We start from the raw sequence: 26,251 nt of genomic DNA, 5'->3' as shown, positions 1-26,251 counted from the left end.
AAACTTCGTTAGCCTCATATTTAAAACTAAAACTCATCCTTTATAATAAATGAAGATTTTTATTTTTGTCAATTGTCAAATTCTTAAAAGTTTTACGACATTTAATTTATGAGAGTTTCAGAATTATTATTTTCAACTTGTCTTTTTTGGTAATTTCTATTTTTTAAAATAAAATTTCATAAAATTCAAACAAGTTTTATAAGGAAACAGAATCATTCTATTAATTTGATAATAAAATCTTATAAATGTTCTAAAGAATATTTGATTTCTTTCATAAATGTTTTAAAAAATTGCATTATGTTATGTAAAAGTGTTATTTAATAAAATGTTTAATGTTTAAATAGTGATATTAAATTTTATTTTTAATAAACTCATATAGTACACGGGTCTCGCACCTAGTACATATTAATTCAAAGACTAAATTAAATAACACGATGTTTATATAAATTACATAATATATACAAATCGTTCTCTTACAAACATTAAAACAAACAATATATGATGAATAACGTTTAAAGAAATGATTGTGATTATTAATTTATTATCCCACAAATACAATTAACATTGTGTTAGTATCTCAACACCATTTTCGGTTATCAAAAGTGTGTGCTCAAATTGTGCCGATAAACTTCCATCCTCTGTCACAACTGTCCAATTATCATCCCACATTATCGGGTGTATGCTACCCATTGTCAACATCGGTTCTGCCAAATACACATCCAGACTCAGATACAGATACCGGATACTGATGTTTGTCTGGATAAAATGTTGTACACAAAGTTTGTTTATTGTTTATTCTAGACCCGAATAAACATTTTATCTTTACATTCCAAAACACAAATTTCACAATATTAATCAATTTTAATAGTATTCGTTAATTACGATTTATTTAGACAACACGTAAAGAAAAGAAAAGAAACAAGGTCGCCTACCAATGGTGAATGTTTGATTCAATAACATGCGTCCACGTTCATTGTTCCCTAAATAGACGAAAAATAATGTACAATAACACAAATGAATTCCATTATGATAAAAGAATAAAGGTAAAGAAATTAATAATTTAGAGAAAAAATTAACAAAATAACATAAAGTTTTATTAAAAAAATTACTGTAGTGTAGAATAACTGGGTCACTGTGGAATACGCGCCCGACCCCATGACCAACAAATTGTTCCACAACACCGTAACGATGTTCATTTGCATAGTCACTAGAAAAAAAAAAAAACGGTTTGATCTTTAATATAAAAGAAATTATAGCTTTGAGAAAAGTATTTTATTTTTATTTTTATTTTTTATTGTCTTACTTTATGATTTTGCCAATTTTGTTGAACTCAACTCCTGGTGCACATACTGATATTGCTTTGTATAGGCTTTCTTTAGTTACCTATAAGCATAGATTTAGCATATGAGTGAATTAATTATCAGTCACAATCTCAGTCTCTTGTTGGTGGGACAAAAAGTTACAAATTTTGTCCCATTGATGGTTTCTTACTGTCCCACTTTTTTTGATAGGACAGAATGTTGTAGATTTTGTCCCATTGACAGCTGTCACTGTCCCACCTTTTTGGTTGGGACCGCCGACAGTTGTCATTGTCCCACCTTTTTGGGCGGGACAAAAAATTATAATTTTTGTCTCATTGACATCAGTCTTTTTCAAACGCAGTGCAATTTGTTTCACCGAGTCCTCACATGTGTATACGTGCCTTGAGATCTACATAAATGGAGTTTCTCAAAGCAATACCTGCACAAGGTTTTTCGCCTTTTCGTCAACATCTCCACAAAAGAATGTTGCTGATGTGTCACCATGGTAACCCTATAAAGCGAAGATTATTATAAATGCATATAAAAAGAAAAAAAAAAAAAAAGTCAATAAATACCTAAACAAAAACCTACATTGAGATAGACAGTAACATCTATGTTGATAATATCACCATCCTGTAAAACCAAACATCAAAACAAGATGTTAACTAAATAGTAATGTAAAAAGAAAAGTAATTTTTACAATTAGGTTTTCTAGGGTAAATTTTTATGATGGGGGTATTCACGTCTTTTCAAAATGTTGTCACGTTGACATCATTTGCAGTCTGAGTCCAATACATGACAAACACAGTATAATGTTTGTTGAGGCAAACCTCAAGTTCACGTGAATCAGGGATCCCATGGCAAATACATTCATTTACCGAAGTGCATACACTTTTTGGAAATCCACCATAACCAAGAGGTGAAGGGTATGCTCCATTATCAATAATCATCTTGTGAACTTCTTCATCAATTGCATCTGTTGTAATACCTGGCTGGTAATATATTAACCATATAAGTTTATTATTCTAGCCAACATTTTTTTTTAAACTTAGAAAAGAAATTATACAATTTTGAATAAAAAAAGAACGACAAAATTGCAAGAATGGTCCCTGTGGTATGTCCAAAAATGCTACTTTGGGTCAAACAGGTTTGGACTAGCACCAATAGTCCAAAAGTTTTCATTTTGCTGCGAATTTGGTCCAAAACAATTTAACAAATCTAAAAATGACAGATTTGCCCTTCTCCATTTGTTTTTTGCTTTTCTTTTTGTTATTTAATTATTTTCTAACTAAAAACTAAAAAAATAAAAGAAAATATTTCTCTCTCTCTCTCTCTCTCTCTCTCTCTCTCTCTCTCTCTCTCTCTCTCTCTCTCTCTCTCATTCATTACCTACCAGTCAAAGGAGGTGGTTACCCCTCCTCCTTCTTCATTTTCGAGCAAGAGAACTCCACTAGAGGTGGAGTGGTTTTCCAACCACCAAGAAACACCCACCATCACCGGTGCCACCTCCCTCTCCCTGCCTCTGCTGTTTTTTTTTTTTCCTTCTGAGAACAACCCACCACTTCACCATTCACCACCACTGTAACCACCAGAAACCACCACTCCAACCATCCACTTCCTTCTATTTTGTCAAACAAACACCAACCAAAAGCCCTCGTTACTGTTGCAGTCGGAGTTCTTCCTCAGCCACCGCAAGACACTACCAAACACTTATCCCTTCACCCTCCTATCTCCGACAAATCGATCCTAACTGTCTCCCCTTCGATTTTCTGTCGTGAACCGCTCCCATCATCTTCTTCTAGAACTTGTTCCTCACCTGAATCAAAGGAAATGGATGAAAAAAGAATAAACCTTAGAGGGATACCGAGCAGGCACAAAAGGTGTAATTGATTGCAAAAATCGTTCCAGGTTACACAAAGATGAAAGCATCAAAGGTTCTAATGGTATCGACTTCGATGGCTTTATAGCTCGGTTCTCAGGCTCATCAGTGTCGAACGACGCCGTGGATTGGAGATACCAAAACGGAGCCGAAACCCAAACTCAAACCAAAACCAAAAACACGTCGTCCGATGATCTTTTGTTATAAAACAAAGGTGATCCAACAAGGATTTATCGATTGAGGCTTCGATAACTCAGAAAAACCCTAACAAATTGGCGAATAACCAAATCAAATGCTGCCCACAAAGAAATAATCCCCTTTTTATGTCGATTTAATTGTAGTGGATTCCTAAGGAGGATTCAGAAGCAATTTGATTTTTGATCTGATGGGAAAATGGAGGTTTGAGAGGATGAAAGTGATGGAAAAGGAAGAGATGGAAACCAGTGTCCCTAAAGAAAATCGAGAGAGAGAGAGAGAGAGAGAGAGAGGGAAGAGGTATTTTCTTTTTTTATTCGTATAATTAAAAAAAACTGAAAAAAGAAAAAACAAAGGGTAAAATCGTCATTTTATAAAAAATCAAGAAAAATGGACCAAAGCCGCAGCAAAATGAAAACTTTTGGACTATTAGTGCTAGTCCAAACCTGTTTGGCCCAAAGTAGCATTTTCGGACATACCACAAGGACCATTCTTGCAATTTTGTCAAAAAGAACAAAATTTTCCTCACAAATCAAGATTTTGATATTAAATACCTAATGTAAGTAAGCTTGCGTTTCTAGGGCTATTATCAGTTATAAGGATGAGGAGGGTATTAATGTCTTTTACAAATCCCAACTTTTTGGATGGAACAAAAAATTGCAATTTTTTGTCCTAGTGACATCAGGCTCTGTCCCACCTTTTTTAGTGTGACAAAAAGTTACAACTTTTGTCTTATTCACATCTGTTTCTCTCATCTTTTTAGGTTGAATAAAAATTTCAATTTTTTTGTCCTATTGACATCAGGTTTTGTCTCACCTTTTTTAGTGTGACAAAAAGTTACAATTTTTGTCTTATTCACATCAGTCTGTCTCACCTTGTTGGATGGGACAAAAAGCTGCAATATTTATCCCAGTTTGTCCCACCGTTTCAGATGGGAAAGAAAATTGCAACTTTTGTCCTATTGACATCGATTTTAGACTTTCAGTCCTACTCAACTGCATGTCAAATGCAGTCAACCTGTTCTGTTCTGTCTTGTTCTGTCCTGTCTTACTTAACAGATGGGGTATAAAGTATAACCTTTACTAATGTCCCGGCATACTGAAGAACTCGTGCAGCAAGATTCCCAGCTGCTCTCATACATTCTATACCCTTTTCATCATGAATTTGAGGTCCACTACTAATTCCAGGTGGCTTCATGGAATCAACATAAGGAGGCTTTCGTATATGATCAGGAACAAGGCGTTTAGGGGACAATTTTCCTGGTTTTAAACGTTTTTGTGTCATGTCTTGGAATTCATCTGTATTTCTATTACTCCAATAGGAATTAGATAGAGAATACATGTCAAATTTGAATGTTATACATATATTGTATTAGTGTAGTAGATTGAAAATATGTGATACCTTCTGTTGAATAAAAGATTTGTTATTCCAGTGAATGTTCTTGATAATCGCATAGATATATGTTTATGACCTGTGATATAGTATGGAGAGATGTTTTAACTTTTAAGATAAAACATATGATACTAACATAAAAGATATACTGATTTCCCAAAATAGAATAGTTTTTTGGTAAATGGAGATTAGGGAAATTGGATCCAAACACGCGAAATAAATTGAAGAGCTTTAAAGTTAGAAATGGTTCTAGGATAGATTGTAAAGAATCAAAATGTGGTATTTTCATCGAGCAGTTGGAGTGCATAGCAAATTAGCAACATCTATTTCAAGATTATGGATTCGAGTCTATAGCCAAATGTTAAAATTAACAAGATATTAGCATTGTGGCTAAACAAAGTCGCAAAAGATTAAGCGTTAAAGGGAGCTACAGTACGTATGAATCTCAATTGAACAGAGACTTAAAATACAGTAAGGTCACATAAGCTACAAACTGAATTTGCACAAGAAATAAGGTTATAAGGGTTATTCATTCGATGGATTTGGGTCTATGGTGATACACAGAAACTGGATATAGATAGGGTGAAAAAACCTGGGTTGTGGCGAAAGAGATGATGTAGGGGTTGCTTTGATTGGTGATAGGAACAGTTTCCGACAAACGGTGAGAGCAGACGTGGTCGAAGTGTCGCCGCGGCGGCGCCTACCATTTCTTCGGAGTATTATCCAGGCCACTCCTCCTCCCCGCCGCCTCCGCCTCTGCCTCTTATCCACTGATGTCCGCCACAAATTCCACGAGCCTTTGTTTTCGAGCGAATCGCATAAACTGCTACTACTACATAAGTACGTATTTACTAGTATTTAGTAGCTAGTTTTATTTGGAAAGATTTGGTTTTATAACTTCAACTATATTGAAAAAAAAAAAAACAACAAATGATAGTAAATTTGATAAAGGTTTCTTAAAGAAAATAAACAGTTAGCTAAATGCTATAAATCCTCTCTAATAAATAAAAATAATTTTGTTCTATAATATACTATTATGTTGTCATTTTGTTATAATTTTAAAATATTTATTTTCTACTTCATTATTTTAATTTTCATTTTTAATAGATCTTTAATTTAGTTTTCATAAATTAAACATACCATAATTATTATATTAATTTTAAATTTCAAATTTCAAATTTTTATTTCAATTTTAAATAAATTTATAGTTTAAACATTTGTATTTAATATTTTGTTATAATTAACATGTTTAATATACAATTCTAACAACTAATCATATAATTTTAATTTTTTTTTGTATGTTTTTTTCATAATTTTTACTTATTTCAAATCTCAAATTCAAATAAACTACCATTTAATCATTCGTATTTAACATTTTGTTTTTAATCAACTCGTATAATATAAAAATATCAAAACTAGCAAGTATAAAAGTAGATTTTGCGGGATATTGTAAAATCTTCGTTTGGGCTGCGAAAATGGGCCAAAGAATCAGCAACACTTTTGTTTCATGCCTACTATATATTAATGGTTTTTTGGTACGTTTTATATGTTTTCATATGTTTTATTTAGTTTTTTTAATGTATTTGTGTCATTTATGAGGTGGATGGAGTCTTGTTCAAAACTAGATTGAAATTAAGTTGGTTTCAAGATGTAAAAAATAAATAAAGAAAGAATATTCCATCAAAATGCAACATTTGAAGCAATATATTGATGGGGAAGGGGTTTTAGGGCTAGCGTGAGTAAATCTTGGTGTCATTGGTGTCGAGCCTAATTATCGCAGCGTGTGTTTGGTGTGAGTATATTTGATTGGGTAGACATATTGTAGGTGTCACTATAATTAGGCTCTCCTTCGTGTTGGTTAGATGGAGGGGGGGTTAAGTAAAATCTCGGTGTGTGGTCTCTTTTTTCACCATATAGTTATATATAGTTATATATAGGTTACAAATGTCTGACTTCAAAGGTTCATGCTCTCAAATAATGTCTAAGTAGCTGCATTGCAGAGGTTATGATGAGCATATGGCCTTTCCTCTTGATCGGTTAGGAAATCGCAACACAAGGTGTACTCGACACATGGAAAGATAACAATGTTTGGCAAGTAGGTGACTTATTCGTTATTGATAATACCTGATGTTGATGTTGTTGCAATCTCACAAGAAGAGGGGAGTCATCTTCTAAATAGTATCTCTCGTAATAGACATCACCACTCACAAAAGATTGGATTTCATTGCTATTACCAGGTCTCTAAAACTCAACTCATTGGAAGTAGCTGCTGATCTGGTAAAAAAGTTTTGGGGCAAAATGGATCGTCTCGTATGCGGCTTGACCTCCTGGTATTTACTGCTTGTTCTATTTGTTGTTTGTTGTTTGTTGTTTGTTGATTGTTGATTCATTTTTCTTAGTTAATTTAACTTTTCATGGTTGCATGTCGGATCCTTGCTGTTTTGTAATCTGTTTAACTTCATGCTAGATGTTTTTATTTTTTATTTTTATAATTTCAATAATATCTTGCCGTTTAAAAAAAATTGGAAACGTAACGAGACTTTTTTCACATTGATGAAGAAGATGATGCGAAAGTTTGTCTAATAATTACTCTCTTAAATGAGTTTCTATGAAAAGAGATGAACGACAAAGTTACATGTCACCGTCTTTCACTTGATGAGGACTTGGATAGTTGGAATCAGTACGCCATTTACAAGTATATTTATTTATTAAAGTTGTTATTTATAAATATTAATTTAACTCTATATACGACATATTTGCATGTTGAATTATTTGTGGGCATGCACTTACTTCAAGATGCGTAAGTATTTTATGAAACTAGAAAATTACATATATCTTATTGTGTGTGACGAAGTTATGAAAAATGTTTGTCTCTAGTTTTCTTTTTTCTATTTAATGTATATTTACTTTTTTATTAAAATAAAAGCTAATTTATTTTACAAATTTTAGTAATTTGTTAGTTTTCTATATTTTTAAATATAAAAATATTTTTTTAAAAATAAAAATAAAACTTTTAGATAGGAAAATGGGAGATGTTCCCTCCTTGTTGACAATGATTTCTTGTACATAATTCTAGGAGATTAATACTCATATGTGAGGTTAGCAGTCGTTTAAACAGGTGGATTAGGAGCGTACATAGAGTACTCAATGTGACGATGGCATATTTGGACAAAATTGTTAGTATTTTTTATAGATGTGATATATATTATAAGTGAAATATCTGGCCATAAAAATAATTTCAAGAAGGGAATCAAACAAGGTCAAGAATGAGATTGATGCACCTTATTATAGTAAAGCTTATGCGTATTTTAGATAGTGATGCTTCCCTGGTGCGATCCACGACACCTTCACTGTTAACATGACGAAAGAAGTATGAGTGATGAAAAAAATAAAGATTTGTTTGATTTAGCTTCTAATTGGGTCCAAATGGGGGACCGAGTAAAAAAAACCAATTTAGCCTCTTTGATTTGAATTTTAGAGTCATGGACTCAGTCAAAGTTGTGGACTCGGTCCATCAAAATAGATTGATTCAGTTCAAGCTTCAAATAAGAAGGATCGAGACAAAATTCTTTTAATACTACTTTTGCCTTGTTATCATAAACACGCTTCCACAAAAACAAAAAAAGTTATCCCCTATCCCCTGCTACCAACGACCACCCAGTGCTCAGAATCCGTCGTCTTCCTCCGACCTCGCAACCTGGAGATCACCTTCTTCTGACCAGGTGTGTTTTTGACTTTTATGTTCCCGATAGTTGCAAATTGTCGATTAGCTTTGAATTGTTGTTGTGGTTTCCATTTGCTATGAACTTTTGCTACAATTATTTTGGTTGCTATCGCTGTGCTCGTTGAATTGTTGCTGACATATGAAATCATTTGCTATTAATATTTGTGATACAGATCCATCTCATGTAGCCGACCATGGACCAGCCAACTTAATGACACAAATGTCAAACACTAAATCTTGTGTGCATGAATATCTTCTACCCTTTTGAGATTATTCACTTGCCTTATCTTTTAATTCATATTTTAATATTTTGATTGGATTTGATTGTTTTCCTTGTTTTTGGGAAGAAACATTATTTTGTAGTTTTTTTTTTTTTTGTTAAGAAGAAGGGGACGATGATTAATTTTTCAATACAACTAAAATTGCATTGTGTTTTTCTAGAATTATCATCCTATATTGTGTCTTCATCTTCAAGATCCCTATCAAGTGGTATCAGTTTCCAGGTTCTGATATTTATGGCTGGAAAAGGACGACCTACACGAAACAGTAATCGTCGCGGTGGTGCGCTAGAGGGTGTTGGTCCGCAACGCAATCCACGTGATGTTGAAGAAATTGAACAATACAACAATAGATTCGAGATCTAGAACTACAACAGGAGGATCGCCAAGAGGAAACCGAGTCCGATTCCGTCGTCTGGGACGATGGTAATGACAGAGAGGAGAATCCTTTTGGGCGCCCCCCGATCATTCAATTCTAACAACAAAATCGCAACGACATTCTATGTACTTTAGGGGTACGCGTTGACATTCCGAAATTTGAAGGGCGGGCCCAACAAGACGACTTCATCGATTGGTTGAGTACTGTCGAACGTGTGTTTGAACTCCGTGATATACCCGATCACTTAAAGGTGAAAGTCGTAGCCATCAAGTTACGTAAATATGCTTCCTTATGGTGGGACCACATGAAAAAGAAAAGAATTCAACAAGGCAAATCTCGAGTACAAACATGGGAAAAAATGAAGTTGCTCCGCACCCAGTTCCTACCACTTAATTATAGGCAAGATGCTTTTTTCGAATATCACAATTTAACACAACAAAATTCTTCTGTTGAGCAGTTCATAGCCGATTTCGATCGTTTGCGAATGCGTTGCGAGGCCGATGAAGATGAGGAACAGGTAGTTGTCCGATTCTTAGGAGCTTTGCATCCCGAAATAGCCGATGTAGTCCAGTTACAACAATTTTGGACCCTCCAGGATGTGTGCCATCTAGCCCTCAAAGTGGAAAAACAACAAAAAATAAACCACAAACCAATACCAGTCGCACCCCATTTTTCAACAAATCTGTTGGCCCGTCTAGCAACCAACTAGGGGCAGGTTCTCTAACCAAAACCGAAGGAACGTCCACTAGGGCGGGAAGCCAAGCTATTGCCCGACCTCCACGTTGTTACAAATGTCAAGGTCTAGGTCATTACGCACCCTGCCCAAATACACAACTTGTTACTTTTGTTGATGAACCTAAATATGATGATGACGGTGGGGAAGCTGAAGAACCGACACAGGGAGAACCGGAAATTGTTTACCCAGATCGAGGCGAGTCCTTAGTAGTGCAGCATGTTCTTAGTGTTGTCATTGACAAGACCAGGGATGACACTCTTTGGCTACGACACAACATTTTTCGTACCAAGTGCACCGCGAAAGGGAAAGTGTGTTCTATTATTATTGATGACGGTAGTTGTGAGAAAATGGTCGCAACAACAATGGTTGAGAAACTGGGGTTGCTGGTCGAAAATCATCCCGAACCTTATCAGTTGACGTGGTTAAAGAAAGGCAATATTGTTAGTGTTACTAAACGATGCTTGGTCCACTTTTCTATTGGGAATAAATATACGGATGAGGTGTGGTGTGAGGTCATTCCTATGGACGCTTGTCACATTTTATTGGGCCGCCCTTGGCAATATGACCGTCGTACCAAACATGATGGATTTCATAACACTTATAGCTTCAAAAAAGATGGTATTAGTATTGTGTTAGCTCCACAAGATACACGTCAGTCTGCTACAGAAGCCATGATTCTTTCTAGAGGTGAATTCATTAACTATTCACGATTACATGAGCAACAATTCCTATTTGCTTTATTTGTGACCGAACAGAATGCCGGCAATCACAACACCCCCACATAGGTTCAACCTCTACTTAGTGAATTCAGTTATGTTTTTCCTGATGAAATACCTACACCTACAGGTTTACCACTTATGCGGGAAATACAACATTGTATTGATTTTTTACCCGGCGCTCGCATTCCGAACAAACCGGCGTACCGAATGAATCCCAAAGAATTTGAAGAATTACATCGACAAGTCACCGAACTTCTCCAAAAAGGTCTCATTCGTGAAAGCATGAGCCCTTGTGCAGTCCCAACCCTACTTGTTCTGAAACCTGGCGGTGTCTATCGTATGTGTATAGATAGTCGTGCAGTTAACAAAATCACGGTAAAATATCGTTTTCCTATCCCACGATTCAAGGACCTACTTGATCAGTTACACGGAGCACAAGTTTTTTCAAAAGTCGATCTTCGAAGCGGGTATCACCAAATCCGCATGCGGCCGGGAGATGAATGGAAAACAGCGTTTAAAACACGGGACGGTTTATTTGAGTGGATGGTTATGCCATTCGGTTTGTCCAACGCACCGAGTACGTTTATGCGGCTCATGAATCATATTTTTCAACCCTTCCTTGGCCGTTTTGTTGTCGTTTATTTCGATGACATCCTAATTTTTAGCCAAGACCTCACACATCATTTGCAACATCTACGTGATGTTTTTCGGGTTCTTCGAGAGCAAAAATTGTATGCCAACCGCAACAAGTGCCTTTTTTGACATCTGAGGTCACCTTTTTGGGTTTCTTAATCTCAGGTAATGGGATTAGAATGGATAATTCTAAAGTTGAAGCAATTACTTCGTGGCCTATCCCCAAAACACTACGGGACATTCGAAGTTTTTATGGTCTAGCTTCATTTTACCGACAGTTTATTAGGAACTTTAGTACCATTGTTGCACCCATTACCAATTGTTTGAAAGGTGGTAAATTTGTTTGGACAGAAGATGCAAATAGAGCTTTTGCAGTCCTAAAAAACTGTAACGACCCGTTCTCGGTATGATGATTCCTTGGTATTTATTTTGAAGTTTTGTAAAGGGACTCGGCGAGTTCATAGCCTGACTCGCCGAGTAGGGTCGGGATTTCGAGCACGTGTTAGCTGGCGACTCGGCGAGTCCATATTCTGGACTCGGCGAGTCTGTCCGTCTGGGAGAAACCCTAAATCCCTGGGTTGCTCACTATTTAAGCCACCTTATAGCCCCAATCTCGCCTCCTTCACCCTGTGAACGCAGTGAGAAAACCCTAATCCTCCCTTGAGAGCTTATAAGTGTTTTTGGTGCCATTTTGTGAAGGTGTGAAGAAGGAGAAGAAGAAAGAAGCAAGGAGAAGAGTTGGAGTGCAAAGATCCAAGGGCGAGTCTGAGTTATTTGAGGTATTTTCGGAGTTCCCTCTTGTTATATGCTTTAAACTTCCACTAGGGCTCTCCTAAGAGCTAGTTGATGCTTGTTCCAAGCCTTATGTGTGCATGTATGCCTTAATAAGTCGAGATATCTTTAGATCTGAGTGATGGGGTGTTGTAGAGCCCAGATCTACTGTCTTTTTGGAGTTACTTTGCATATTAATCATAGATCTACCCATTTTGTGCATCTTTTAGCCTTATTTCCCTTTCTCTTGAGGTTGTACACGTAAAGTTGGAAACTTTACGTGGTAAATCAGCTTATTGGACTCAGATCTATCAATTATATGTGTTGGATTCAAACAAAATCGAATAAAAACCAGTTGCATGGCGGCAACTCGGCGAGTCGGGAAGAACGACTCGGCGAGTTGGGTCGCGAGTCCCCAATTCCTTCATTTTGGTCAGTGTCGAGTGAATCCAGTGAGTTAGAGAGTGGACTCAGCGAGTTGAGAGTAGACTCAGTGATGGAGGGACTCGGCGAGTTGTTCATATAACTCGGCGAGTCCAGGGCAATCTTCTTAGGATCATGAACAACTCGTCGAGTTTGTTCATACGGCTCGGCGAGTCGGATGAAGATTGTCTGAGTTCTTGGATCAAGAGGGTACTCGTCGAGTCGATGCCACACTCGACGAGTAGCAGCGTGTAGAACTGAGAAGTGAGAGTAGGACTCGGTGAGTTGGGTGGCCCAACTCGGCGAGTCAGCCCAAAGAGAGTTGACTTTAACCAAGGGTAAAAGAGTCATTTTACCCCAAGTGCAGTGTTTAGTATTTGATTGAGTGTGCTTATGGACTTGTAGCCGAGGAGATTCAGGAGCAGCAGCCGTTAGCTTTCCGAGCCACACACTCAACAGCCAGCTTACGAGGTGAGTTTCCTTCAAGTAGGGACGGGTCTAAGGCCACAATGCCGGCCCGTCCAATTAGCAGTAGTTTCCGGACTTCGGTCTGATGTAGCAGCTAGTATGTTTGATGCCTTCGTGGCTCAGGCAGGATTTATGTGCTATGTTTTATGTGTTACGTGTTATGTGTTCCGGGCTACGGCTCGATGCAGTATGCAGTATATGTGTTCATGCTAGTTGATATGCTATGTTCAGTCAGTTAGTTCCGGACTTCGGTCCGATGCAGGGGACAAGGTCCCAGTTAGTTCCGGACTTCGGTCCGATGCAGTTAGTTCCGGACTTCGGTCCGATGCAGGGGACAAGGTCCCAGTTAGTTCCGGATTTCGGTCCGATGCAGTTAGTTCCGGACTTTGGTCCGATGCAGGGGACAAGGTCCCAGTCAGTTCCGGACTTCGGTCCGATGCAGTTTCCGGGCTTCGGCCCGATGCAGTGGGCAAGGCCCAATATGTGTTAAATGTTATTGTATGGTATGTGGTATTTTGGGGGAGCTCACTAAGCTTCATGCTTACAGTTTCAGTTCTGGTTTCAGGTACTTCCGCAAGCAAAGGGAAGAGCTCGGGGTGACAGCATCGCACACACCACAGCTTAGCTTTTATCCTGGGGATGGTTTTAGTTGTTTTGGAATTGATGTAGTATGATACAGTTTTCCGCACAGTATTTTATTATGATTGGGATACATCGCGTATGTTTTTATGTTATGATACTCATATTATGGTTTTGATTATATTGAAAAATGAAAATTTTTGGGTCGTTTCAAGTTGGTATCAGAGCCCTGGTTTGAGGGATTCGGATACACTTCCGGGTGTATCTGAACTCAAACTAAGGGGAAATAAAAAGATTTTTTTTTAAAGGGAAAATGTTTTCTAAAAGAAATTTTGAAAGCACTTAGAAAGAAAGAAATTTTTAAACAAGATAAGGGTGTGGTGCATGCGATCAGCCGAGCTCAAGTAAGTACTCCCAAATTACCCATACAAGTTATTTGTTCAGTTTCAGTTTCAGTAGAACAGCATGCTAGTATAGGACTAAGGATCTAGGAGGATGCCTTATGTGCCTGCTTTATGTGTTACAGCTTTATGAGTATTGCATGCTAGTATTGAGTAGACAGCAGTAGGATAGCCTGTTTAGGTTATGCCTGATAGTATGAGCTTAGCACTGTATGCTAGATCAGTTTCTCGTTTTGAGAATAGTTTTGCTTGAGTATGTTTCCTTTATCCGAATGCTGCTTGCTTCGTGCTTTGTGGGAGTTCTGATTGATGGAAGTTAGCCATTAGGTGAACACGTTACACCACATGTGATCAGGGTTGAATAATCCCAGAGTGATGGAACTGACCCTATTGCGCAGCTCTTGTTTGAGTCCAACCGTTATAGGGACGGGTCTTTTACTTGAAGGATTATCTGATCTTCGTCACATGTGATGGTGTTCAGGTGATGGTTAATTAGCATTATAAGGAGACCTGCAGCAGCTGAGGACCAGTTGAATTGAGTCTGAGGTTTCCCTGGGGCACGCCTAGGATGAGAGTAGCAGAGATCAGTAGTAGTAGAAGTGACTTGGTGGAGTCAGGGCAGTTCTTGAAGAAAGTACGGATAGATGTGGAAGGTAGTATGGGCCCGTACTACTGGAAGCAGAGGATCCGTACTCGAATCAAGAAAGGCTGAGACGAGACCAGGAAGCTAGTTGTAGTATCAATGATCCCTCGAGATATTTCTGTTTCCTGATGTAGTTGTGATGTGTTTCAGAATGGTGGTTTTGCGTTCGAGACCAGCAGCCGGCAGCGGAGGTGCCGGGGAGGGATCAGGTTCAGGATCGGGGGATGAGCACATGGATGAGCAGACCCGAGAGTTTCTTTCTTCGGAGATTACGCGCATCATTATAGAGCAGACTCCTGTGATCTTCGGTTCGATCAAGGAGGGGATTCTAGAGCTGATGGATGAGAGATTGGGCACCTTCCGTGCCGAGGTGGCAGCCATGATGGGGTCGCGCACCCTTACCTTCAGGGAGTTCAGGGCATGTGGAGCTCCGGACTATCATGGGGCGCGAGACCCCATAGCGAGCACCAGATGGTTGGCGGATGTGGCCAACGCTTTCCGTACTAGCAGATGTCCCGAGGGGGACAAGGTCAGATTGGCGTCCTGTCTTCTGAAGGACAGGGCACGGGATTGGTGGGAGGAGGTCGGACATGCCATTGGGGATGATGCAGCATTGGACGCCATGACCTGGGCTGAATTCTCTACCAGGTTCAGGGCGGAGTTTGCACCGGTCATTGAGGTGCAACAGCTAGCTAGGGAGTTTCAGGACCTCACCCAGACTACAGAGACAGTGGCGGAGATCACCGCCAAGTTCAGGGAGAGGGCTCTTCTCGTTCCTCAGTATGTAGCTGATGAGGAAATGAAGAAGGCCCGTTATCATGAGATGTTGCGGAGCGATATCCGCCAGTTTGTGAGCCGGTCCAGCTGTAAAACGCTGGAAGATATGATTGCTAGGGCTCGGGTGAGGGAGATTGATCTCGAGATGGAGAAGAAGAGGAAACCGGAGATGGTTTCGGGTTCAGGAGGTTCGGGCAAAAAGCCCAAGGTTTCAGACCACAGATCTAGGAGTCAGCAGAGTCACGGTCGATGTGGCAAGTGTGGGAGATTGCACGAGGGAGCATGCAAGGCAGGGAGTTCTGGCTGCTACAAGTGCGGTCGGATTGGGCATTTGAGTAGGGATTGCACGGCCCCTGTTACTGCCGTTGCAGCATCAGATCTGATTTGCTTTCAGTGCAATCAGAGGGGACATAAAAAGTCCCAGTGTCCGGGTTTAGCTGCAGCAGGGAAGGTGGTTGCACCTGCCCCTGCTACTTTGAGGATTACAGATGGTCGGCAGGGCCGAGCTGATGCGCCAGTGGCGAAGAGTAGGGCGTTTCAGATGACAGCAGAGGAGGCGCGAGCGACTCCTGATGTGGTGACGGGTATGTATCTTCCCTTTATCTCTTTATTATTATTGATTGTATATTGCTTATGATTGTATGTTTTATTCAGGGTCGTTCTCTGTGAACGGCATTTCTGCTATGGTATTATTCGATTCGGGGGCTACCCGATCATTCGTATCACTTGCGCTTAGCAAGAGATTCAGTAGAGCTCCAGGGGAGCTGGATTGCCCATTAGAGGTTGAGATAGCGGATGATAGAACCGTGAGGGTCGGCAGAGTGCATAGAGGGTCTTCTCTTCAGTTATTTGATGAGCAGTTTTCAGTGGATCTGGTACCTATTCCCCTGCGAGGGAATAAGGTTATTGTGGGTATGGATTGGCTAAGCCCCAATGGGGCGGTGATTGATTGTGAGCTTCAGCTAGTGAGGGTTCGCACTCCCAGTGGGGGAGAGTTGGTGATCCAGGGCGAGAGGCCACAGCGAGGACCGACCTTTTGTTCCGCCGCAAGGGCGAGGCGCTATGTTCAGCAGGGTTGCGCCGGTTTTGTAGCTTACGTTTTGGATGCCCGGGAGAAGGGCAAGTCGACAGTTGATGATGTTCCTATTGTTCGAGACTACCCGGACGTGTTTCCCGAGGATTTGCCGGGGATACCTCCTGAGAGACAGGTTGAGTTCAGGATCGACCTCATTCCTGGTGCGGCTCCGATAGCCAAGGCACCGTATCGACTAGCTCCCCCTGAGATGCAGGAGTTGTCTACACAGCTGCAGGAGCTGTTAGACAAGGGTTTCATTCGGCCGAGCAGTTCGCCTTGGGGAGCGCCGATCCTGTTTGTGAGGAAGAAGGATGGGTCGCATCGTATGTGTATAGATTACCGGGAGTTGAATAAGGTAACGGTGAAGAACCGTTACCCACTCCCGAGGATAGATGATTTGTTTGATCAGCTTCAGGGAGCGTCTTGGTTCTCCAAGATCGATCTACGCTCCGGATATCATCAGATGCGGGTTAGAGATGAGGATGTTCAGAAGACTGCTTTCAGAACCAGGTATGGTCATTACGAGTTTGTGGTGATGCCATTTGGGCTCACCAATGCTCCAGCCGCGTTCATGGATCTCATGAACCGCGTGTGTAGGCCGATGCTGGATCGGTCAGTGATAGTGTTCATAGATGACATCTTGGTATATTCCAAGACGCAGGAGCAGCACGAGGAGCACCTGCGGGAGGTGCTGGAGGTTTTGAGGAGGGAGAGACTTTTCGCAAAGTTCTCCAAATGTGAGTTCTGGTTGCGCGAGGTGCAGTTCCTTGGTCACCTCGTCAACCAGAAGGGTATTCTGGTAGATCCGGCCAAGATAGAGGCCGTGATGCAATGGGAAGTCCCGAAGTCTCCATCTGAGATTCGGAGCTTCCTAGGGTTGGCAGGGTATTATCGGAGATTTATTCAGGATTTCTCCAAGATAGCAGTGCCGCTCACCCGACTGACCAGGAAGTCAGTGGTATTTCGTTGGGGTCCTAAGCAGCAGTCAGCGTTTGAGACCCTCAGGCAGAGATTATGTGAGGCTCCGATCCTTACCTTGCCAGAGGGAGTAGAGGACTTTGTAGTCTATTGTGATGCCTCGATCACAGGTATGGGAGCAGTTTTGATGCAGCGAGGCCATGTGATAGCTTATGCCTCGAGACAGCTGAAGCCTCACGAGGCTAATTATCCTACCCATGATTTGGAGCTGGGGGCAGTGGTGTTTGCCCTCAAGATTTGGAGGCATTACCTTTATGGGGTCCGTTGTACTATTTACACGGATCACAAGAGTTTGAGGTACCTTATGGATCAGCCGAGTCTGAATATGAGGCAGAGAAGGTGGTTGGATGTGCTAAAGGATTACGACTGTGAGATCCTTTACCACCCAGGGAAGGCCAATGTGGTGGCCGATGCCCTGAGCCGCAAGGTGTCGGCGGCCCCTATCAGAAATCTATGTTTGAGGATGATAGTGATCACTCCGTTGTTGGAGCGGATCAAGGAGGCTCAGGTGGAGGGTCTCAAGGAGGAAAGACAGAAGTGTGAGAGAATCGTGGGCCGAGTAGCCTCGTTTGATTATGATAGTCGTGGTTTGCTGACGCTTCACGGGAGAGTGTGGGTACCGTACTGGGGTGGAGTACGGCAAGTGTTGATGGATGAGGCTCATAAGTCTCGGTTTTCTATCCACCCAGGGGCGACGAAGATGTATCGAGATCTTCGACCTAATTATTGGTGGCCCTGTATGAAGCGGGACGTCGCCTGGTACGTCGAGACAAAACTGTTGGCCTTATTAATTATCGTTTTTATTGGCCTCACTTAGTGAAGGATGTTTCGCAGATTCTCGCATGTTGTCGGGTATGTCATATTGCAAAAACTCACCATACTAATGCAGGTCTTTATACCCCACTCCCTGTTCCAAATGGCCTGTGGGAGGATGTTAGTCTCGATTTTGTCTTGGGTCTCCCACGTACACAACGTCAAAAAGACTCGATCATGGTGGTCGTTGATCGATTTTCAAAGATGTCGCATTTTTTACCATGTGCAAAAACTTATGATGCCATTCAAGTCGCACGACTTTATTTTAGTGAGATTGTTCGCCTCCATGGTATTCCAAAAAGCATCACTTCTGATAGAGATGTCAAATTTGTTGGTCATTTTTGGCGAACGTTGTGGAAACGCTTGGGCTCACGTTTACAATTTAGTAGCTCCTACCATCCTCAAACAGACGGTCAAACTGAAGTTACTAACCGAAGCTTGGGAAATCTTTTACGTAGCCTTATCGGCGACAATCCTAAACAATGGGATCTTATGCTCGCTCAAGCCAAATTTGCATACAATAGATCTAATCATAGGTCCACTGGTAGGAGCCCATTCTTTGTTGTGTATGGGAGGAATCCTTTTACTCCACTTGACCTTACTCCATGCCCGGGGACTGATCATTATAATGTCGAGGGAGAAAATCGAGCTAAGCAAATTCAAGACCTTCACATGCAGGTGCGCGATCAAATAATCCAACATAATCTCTAGTATCAAAAAAAGGGTGAATCAACACCGTAAACGTGTCGTGTTTCAAGAGGGTGATCTTGTGTGGATACATTTAAGGAAAGATCGTTTTCCAGGAGGACATTTTGGGAAGCTTCAACCACGGGCGGATGGACCATTTAAAGTGCTTAAACGTATCAATGACAATGCTTATAAAATCGACCTTCCCGGACACTATAACGTCTCTGCTACTTTTAATGTTGCTGATTTAACTCCTTACAGTCCAACTGAGGATGATGCTAGTCCGGACTTGAGGCCGAGTCATTTTCAAGCCGGGGAGGATGATACAGATCCATCTCATGTAGCCGACCCATGGACCAGCCAACTTAATGACACAAATGTCAAATAGTAAATCTTGCGTGCATGAATATCTTCTACCATCTTGAGATTATTCACTTGCCTTATTTTCTAATTCATATTTTAATATTTTGATTGGATTTGATTGTTTTCCTTGTTTTTGGGAAGAAACATTATTTATAGTTTTTTTTTGTTAAGAAGAAGGGGACGATGATTAATTTTCAATACAACTAAAATTGCACTGTGTTTTTCTAGAATTATCATCCTATATTGTGTCTTCATCTTCAAGATCCCTATCAATTTGCCATTGGTTGATGTGAATATTTGGTATGTTAAATGATTGAGGGGTTCGATGATGGAGAGAAGAGATGGAGAAGATGTTGTGTTTTCTTTGAATGTTACGAGAAGAAAATAATGGAGACGGTGGGTTGTAAGGGCAAATTAGGAAAAGGTCTTCTTTTCTTCATTCATATCATGTAACCAAACAACCATTTATTTAGTTTATATATGAAAAACAATAAGTAACAAAAAGATATTTTAATATTTATTAAATAGAAAAACCAAAAATTAAAACACCAAACTTATAATGTTTAATTGTTCAAAATTGAATAAAAGTATAAAAACCAAAAATTAAAAACTAACCAACATAAGTATAATATGGTCATTTTTCATCATTAATCATAGCGACTTAATCAGAGACATAATCAAACAATATAAATTCAATGATGTGGATTCAGTCAGATAAATAATCAAACAATATAAACTCAGTCAGAGATTTAGAGATTTAGTCAGAACTTCTAACCCAATCAGATCTGACCTACTTAACAACTATGAAACGACTCCTAAACATCACTGGATCCTTCTAGTATGCTAGGACCTCTACTGTGTTGTACTACCATGACTACCACAACCGTCCATAGTAGGACCAGTCTTAAAAAATAAAATATTCTTAAAGACCCATGACGAATAAGAAAAATAGGACCCTTATCTTTATTATAATTTTGTACTTTAAATAAAATTATATAATAAAAAAATTGAGTCATGTACAACTGCCCATTTTGCCTCCCTTTAAGCCCCCATGGTCCATAGAACCAACTTTTTTGAGGGAAATTGAGAATTGTAACATTGGATTTACCAAACGGAGAAGCATTTTGGTTCCCCCTCTCCCGTTTCACAAAGACCCATAACAACTTTATCATGGCACTGTAGCAAATTTAGAGAGGATTAGCAGTTTCAAGAAGTAACCTATCATCCTTTAATGCGGGCAACTCATATTTTACGATTATACCAACGAGGTAGAAAAAAGTTACTGTTATAGGTAGTAATATAATTATTAAGTTATACGTAAATGATGTATATTCTATTTTTTTTATAGAGTTTGATTGTTTGAATAAAGAGCCCACCACGTTCTATATGTCACAACAGTTCCCTGCATCACAATAGTCCATGAAACACATGTGGTTTGTTACACATGTGTAAGTCCAGCCCACTGTGGACCAAAAAAATATGGGTAAATCCCAAAGATTACAATTTACAAATCACCATAAATCCATGTACTCTATTAAGTGGTATATATATATATATATATATATATATATATATATATATATATATATATATATATATATATATATATATATATATATATATATATATATATATATATATATATAAATGTTCAAATGAAAACCACTAAAAATTAAGAACTCTAAAAACCACTTATTATTAAGGTTATTTTTCTTATTCCATAAAAACCTGATGCATTACTCTGGTTGTTTTACAAAAACAGAAGGGATTATCTCATCTACTTCAACCACATGTGATAAATACAACCACCATCACTGCAGACGGCCCAATTCCGCCACCATCGTCAATGGTTGCTCCACCATCGCCAAGGCACCCACTGCCGCCACTGTCGCTGACAGCGTCACCACCACCATCGTCGACGACGACTCCACCTCCTTTACCTCCCTTCCTCTCTCGCAGCTTCCGATCACCTGCGAGAACACATACATCTGTCGCACAAACTTCAGATCTAGAAGCGTCTCTTTCAGATCTAGATCTGTTGTCACTGCCGCTTCTCGTTCATTACTCTGATTCGCCGCTAACAACCTCAATCTACCACCGACAACTCGGCCTCCTTCAGTTCCATTCTATCTCTAAATCGCAAAAATGTTTCAGATTTGGAGAGAGAGTATTACCGCCGACGTTAAACCACCTCCATCGCCTCCAACGTCAAACAACCACCTAGATCTGACAGAGCACTAGAAAGCTTATTTGATATGATTTGCCGGAACACTAGATCCGATGGAGAATGAAGTTATTTGTTGCCTCCAGATGACCGAACACCTCCAGATCTGCTTTTTTTCCAGCCAATCTCCTCTAGATCTATAATTTCATGTTGATCGTCGTCGACGTCACTCTACTACCGCTACTATCAACGCCACACCACCACCGTTGATGCCCTACCATAGGTGTTTGTGGATCTGAATCTATGAAGCACTCTCATATCTAGAAACCAGAGTTTTGAAGATGTTTGATGATATACTCATGAAAAAATGTATGCTTTAAATTGTGAATGATGTAAATGGGTATTTGAACTACTTTATTAAGTTGTTAATGGTTTTTGAACTACTCTTTTAAGTTGTTAATAAGTGTATGAGCTAATCTTTTAAGCTGTGAATATTATGAAAAAAATGTATGTTTTAAGTTATGAATAATGTAAATGTGTTATTTCAGGTTAGATTTGGTGTTTATATGTGTAGTGTATCTATCTCTCTCTGGTGATGTTGTTTACATAAAAAAAATTCTTCAAAAAAAAGATGCACACAAGGTGCTTGATGAAATGCCTCAATGAAATTAGGTAAATTATTAAGTTGTGAATGTTACTGGTAAAGGTTTTTGGAGTTAAAACGATGAATAAATTGTTAATATAACGTCTCTTTGTATATTTGTTCAGATCTTTCCGTTTTATGGTGATTATGGATATGATGTATATGGTGAACACAACGTGTTTGATGAAATGCTTCAACGAAATTCAGTAAGTTATTAAGCTGTGAATATGCATTTTTCATATATTAATTTGTGAATATATAAGTTATTAAACTATGATTATATATTTTTTTATTCACTAAATTATGAGTTAGTGTCTGAAATATTGAATTAAGTTGTGAATTAATGTCTCAAATATTGAATTAAACTATGAATTCTAATTCTTTTTTATTTCCAGATCTGATTTGTTTATTCACTAAATTGTATATTTTTTCTTTTGATGTTTGGTTATGAAATATGAGATAATTTATGTATGTATTAAACTGTGAATGATTTGATTAATACAGTAACATATGAGATTATACTTATACATAAGCTATAAATATATTGTATTAAACTGTGAATTTTGTGTACTAAGTTGTAATTTTATTCACAACTTAATATAATAAATTCACAATTTAATACATAGAAATGTCTGCATATATGAACGTATAAATGTAATTTTTAAGTTGATAATGTTGATGTGAATAAATAATTTTACATATTAAACTGTGAATTGACTATATTAAGTTGTGAATTGATTGTACTATGCTGCGAGTTTGTTATGAGTTTTGTGTTTGCTTCTGAAATATTAGAAGAAATATCCATTATACACATATACGATTTTTTCTATTTTTAAATAGATTATACAAAAATTTAAATTAAGAATATTGTGTAAATTTAACTTTGAAAAAAAAAACACTAACCATCATATATGAAAGTATAAATGTAAGTTTTAAGTTAAGAATAAGACATTTCATTGTATTAAATTGTTAATTTAATATATTAAGCTGTCAATTTTATGTATTAAACGGTAATTGATTATATTAAGTTGTGAACTGATATCTGAAAGTGTAAATGTAAGTTTTAAGTTAAGAGTATGACATTTCAGTGTATTAAATTGTTAATTTAATATATTAAGCTTTGAATTTTATGTATTAAACGGTAATTGATTATATTAACTTGTGAACTGACTGCAACTTACTGTGATTTTTTTTAATAAATTTTGTGTTAAAATATAAATGATTTATGAATGAACTTCTGTATTAATGTTAGAATATATTTATTTTTTGTGTTGTATAAGTATGTAAGAATGCATTAGCTTTTTTTAATTGTTTTGTATTAAAATCAATATGAGTGAATTAATAGGTTTATTAAATTATGAATGTAGTATTTACCCTCTCATTGCATGACTTTATATGCATGTATGATTTTCAAGAAAAGATGGTTGCAATGTTGGCATAGGTGGTTGGTGGCACCGTGTCCTGGTGGTAGAGTTTGGGTTTGACTTCTTTAAATTTGTAAATTAGTGTAAAATAGATTGTATTAAGTTGTGAATTTTTTCTATTAAACTGTAAATTGACTGTATAAATTTGCATTTTACATAAATTTTGGGTTAACTATATAGAATGATTGTATGAATGAAAATATTAGACTAAAGAAAATACGATTTTGCTCTTTTCTTAACAAACATACAAAAATTAAGATTTTAACATATTTAGTAATATTCAAAATACATATTAGTTATTAAATGTGAGTTTTTAGGGTTTTTAATCTTTTGTGGTTCTCATTTGAACCACTCTATATATATATATATATATATATATATATATATATATATATATATATATGATCACGTGAAGACTAGTTTTTCAGTAAGGACATCTTTAAAAAATTGAAAAAATACAAATCATAAAATCAACTATAGTACTATATTGGAGAGAAAAAAATTGGAATTTTTTTTGGATCATTAAAATGAATCATGGATCATTTTTATGATCAATTATTCAATTTTAATGATCCAAAAAAAAACTTCCAATTTTTTTCTCTCCAATATAATACCTTGCTCAATTTTATAATTTGTATTTTACCGGAACTAGACCATATATATATATATATATATATATATATATATATATATATATATATATATATATATATATATATATATATTAACAATTGCCATTTTAAAATCACAACTTTTGTATAATTTATGATTTTATGCAAAATAGTTAAATTATTAAATTCAATATAATGTTTAACAGTTAACTTAAATCAAAATTTTAGTTAAACTTAAAAAAATCAAGAGACCATTCTATAAATAGTGAAAAGTTATAAATTATAGTGTTAAACTTAAATTGTAATATTAAATGAACAAAAAAATAATGAAACTATTTTTTATAATCATTAAGAATTTTTAAATAAGTAGCTTAAAAATAATTTACAATAAGAATAACTAAAAGTAATATCATACAAAAAAAAATTAATGTTATCTTTAAAAAAAACAATGTTTGTTGTTTTAAATAATTACAATCAAAGAAACTAATAATATTCATTAAATAAATTTTAAAAAAGTTAAATTTCTGAAACCAAATGAAAATAATTAAGAGTTTCCAAATACATTATTATGAATAACTTACAACAACAATAGTTAAAAGTAACATTTTATACAAAAAATATATTGTTACCTTTGAAAACAAAAACAATGTTTGATGTTTTAAATAATTATAATGATAGAAATTTAAATTTTAAACAGATAAACTTTTAAAAGTTAATTAATCATAACAACAACTATAAATATCATTACACCATATATTATGCAATTTAATACGGTCAATTTACAGTTTAATATACAAAATTCAAAACTTAATACAATCCATTTTACAATAATTCAAAATTTCAAAAAGTCAAACTCAAACTCTACCATCCCCATGCCACCAACCACCCATGCCACTTTTGCAACAATTCTTCTTTCCAAATCAGATCTGTATATAAAATCATGTATTGATAGCTTAAATTACCATTCACAATTTAATAAACATATTAATTGACTTATTTAAAGTTTAATGCAAAACAATTATAAAAACTACACTGCAGCCCACAAACAAATATGTGTAAATCTCAATATAACAAATCACCATAAATCCTACACTCTATTAAGTGTTTATATATATATATATATATATATATATATATATATATATATATATATATATATATATATGTTATTGTATTCTAACTATCTATTGTGTGGATGTACGGGTTGAATGTGGACTAATCATTTTTGTTATTTTAAGAAAATGGTTAATAAATATTATTAAATTAAAGATAACAGAAAAACACCATCTAATTTCACTATAATGGTATTTTTAGTCAATTGAGATAAATTTAAAAAAAGGAAAATTCCAGATTTTTGGGGATAATTAGTTCTCTTGATTTAAAAATTCTATTTTTTTTCAATTAATTTTATTTCAAATCTAACGTAATTTTTAATTATACCTGATTTTATTCTACCATAATAACATTTTAATATAATGATATTCTGTGAGAATATCTGGAAACATATTTATTACATAATACATATTTTGATCGAATGGAATTTGTTGAAGAAAGACAACGTTCTTGAACCATTAGTTGAAAAATAACAAAATCCTTGTATATTCATGGACATTTGAATGTAGATTTATAAATATTCTTACAGAATAACAGTCTTATACATTTTAATACAATCATACATATTCTAACAGAATGTCATAAAAATAAAATAAATTATTAAAAAACATAGCATGCTTAAATATATAATTCTTGAAAAAATGCACTTGATCTTCTCCAGTGGTCTAGAGTCGTCTTGATTCCAACCATTCTTATGAGAATGACATTCTGTGAGACTAACATCAGATGAGAATTACATTATGTAAGAATATCATTCTATAAGAACACATTTATCTTCATCATCTAATATATGCATGTTTTTGTCAAAAATTGATCAAATAATATTCAACCAAATTGTATGAGAGGCTGTGGTGTTTGAAGTAATGAAAGTATCAAATATTGATCAAAGTGAGACAAGTGAGTTACAAGGAAAGCCCTTGATCCTTTACATGATCTCCGACATAAAACGTTGGGAGGTGATAATGATCACCTGCCTTGTTATTTTTATTGATTTAAATGTGAGATTACAGGAATGATGAAGATAATACGAGTACCAATGTATTAATAGAGCTAATCGTATCTATAGTGTGTGTGTTACATGT

At 36.8% G+C, this 26,251-nt stretch overlaps 2 protein-coding genes across 10 annotated transcripts; one reads left to right on the top strand and one right to left on the bottom strand.

Moving 5' to 3' along the window:
* Positions 1-422: 422 nt before the first annotated feature.
* LOC111885691 (methionine aminopeptidase 1D, chloroplastic/mitochondrial) lies at positions 423-5,659 on the bottom strand. 5 transcript variants are annotated; one of them, XM_023881937.3, is made up of 10 exons: positions 5,360-5,659; positions 4,777-4,846; positions 4,453-4,687; positions 2,132-2,293; positions 1,893-1,934; positions 1,741-1,812; positions 1,304-1,383; positions 1,110-1,207; positions 933-980; positions 423-756 (listed from the first exon to the last, which is right to left on the bottom strand). In XM_023881937.3, the coding sequence occupies exons 1-10, from the start codon at positions 5,472-5,474 to the stop codon at positions 683-685; spliced, it is 996 nt and encodes a 331-aa protein (XP_023737705.1). In that variant the 5' UTR covers positions 5,475-5,659; the 3' UTR covers positions 423-682. The 5 variants fall into 5 exon arrangements, with proteins under 5 accessions (XP_023737705.1, XP_023737704.1, XP_023737702.1 ...); XM_023881936.3 differs by having other exon boundaries at positions 423-704; positions 2,192-2,293; positions 5,360-5,657; XM_023881934.3 differs by having other exon boundaries at positions 423-704; positions 5,360-5,653.
* A 2,404-nt stretch (positions 5,660-8,063) lies between these two features.
* Positions 8,064-22,228, top strand: LOC122196904 (uncharacterized). Of its 5 annotated transcripts, none has more exons than XM_052769405.1 (7): positions 8,094-8,489; positions 8,665-10,571; positions 10,731-11,640; positions 11,936-12,015; positions 12,836-12,901; positions 14,672-15,882; positions 15,953-20,720. In XM_052769405.1, the coding sequence occupies exons 6-7, from the start codon at positions 14,673-14,675 to the stop codon at positions 18,166-18,168; spliced, it is 3,426 nt and encodes a 1,141-aa protein (XP_052625365.1). In that variant the 5' UTR covers positions 8,094-8,489; positions 8,665-10,571; positions 10,731-11,640; positions 11,936-12,015; positions 12,836-12,901; position 14,672; the 3' UTR covers positions 18,169-20,720. The 5 variants fall into 5 exon arrangements, 4 of the variants coding, with proteins under 4 accessions (XP_052625367.1, XP_052625366.1, XP_052625365.1 ...); XR_008230941.1 differs by lacking the exon at positions 15,953-20,720 and adding exons at positions 20,977-22,050; positions 22,147-22,228 and having other exon boundaries at positions 8,113-8,489; positions 8,665-11,640; XM_052769406.1 differs by having other exon boundaries at positions 8,091-8,489; positions 8,933-11,640.
* Positions 22,229-26,251: the final 4,023 nt, after the last annotated feature.

Source organism: Lactuca sativa, chromosome 3, assembly GCF_002870075.4.
Source record: "Lactuca sativa cultivar Salinas chromosome 3, Lsat_Salinas_v11, whole genome shotgun sequence".
NCBI lineage: Eukaryota > Viridiplantae > Streptophyta > Magnoliopsida > Asterales > Asteraceae > Lactuca > Lactuca sativa.
The sequence above is the reverse complement of the archived record's forward strand: the minus strand, read 5'-3'. Positions and strand labels throughout refer to the sequence as shown.

Bases quoted from the DNA above. Each gene is read 5' to 3' on its own strand.
- LOC111885691 (XM_023881934.3), bottom strand. From the start codon at position 5,474: ATGGTAGGCGCCGCCGCGGCGACACTTCGACCACGTCTGCTCTCACCG. The intron at 1,208-1,303 runs GTAAGACAATAA...TTTTTTTTCTAG, and splicing joins AAAATTGGCAAAATCATAAA to TGACTATGCAAATGAACATC. The intron at 981-1,109 runs GTAATTTTTTTA...TCGTCTATTTAG, and splicing joins CCCAGTTATTCTACACTACA to GGAACAATGAACGTGGACGC.
- LOC122196904 (XM_052769407.1), top strand. From the start codon at position 14,673: ATGGTGGTTTTGCGTTCGAGACCAGCAGCCGGCAGCGGAGGTGCCGGG. The intron at 15,883-15,952 runs GTATGTATCTTC...TGTTTTATTCAG, and splicing joins GACTCCTGATGTGGTGACGG to GGTCGTTCTCTGTGAACGGC.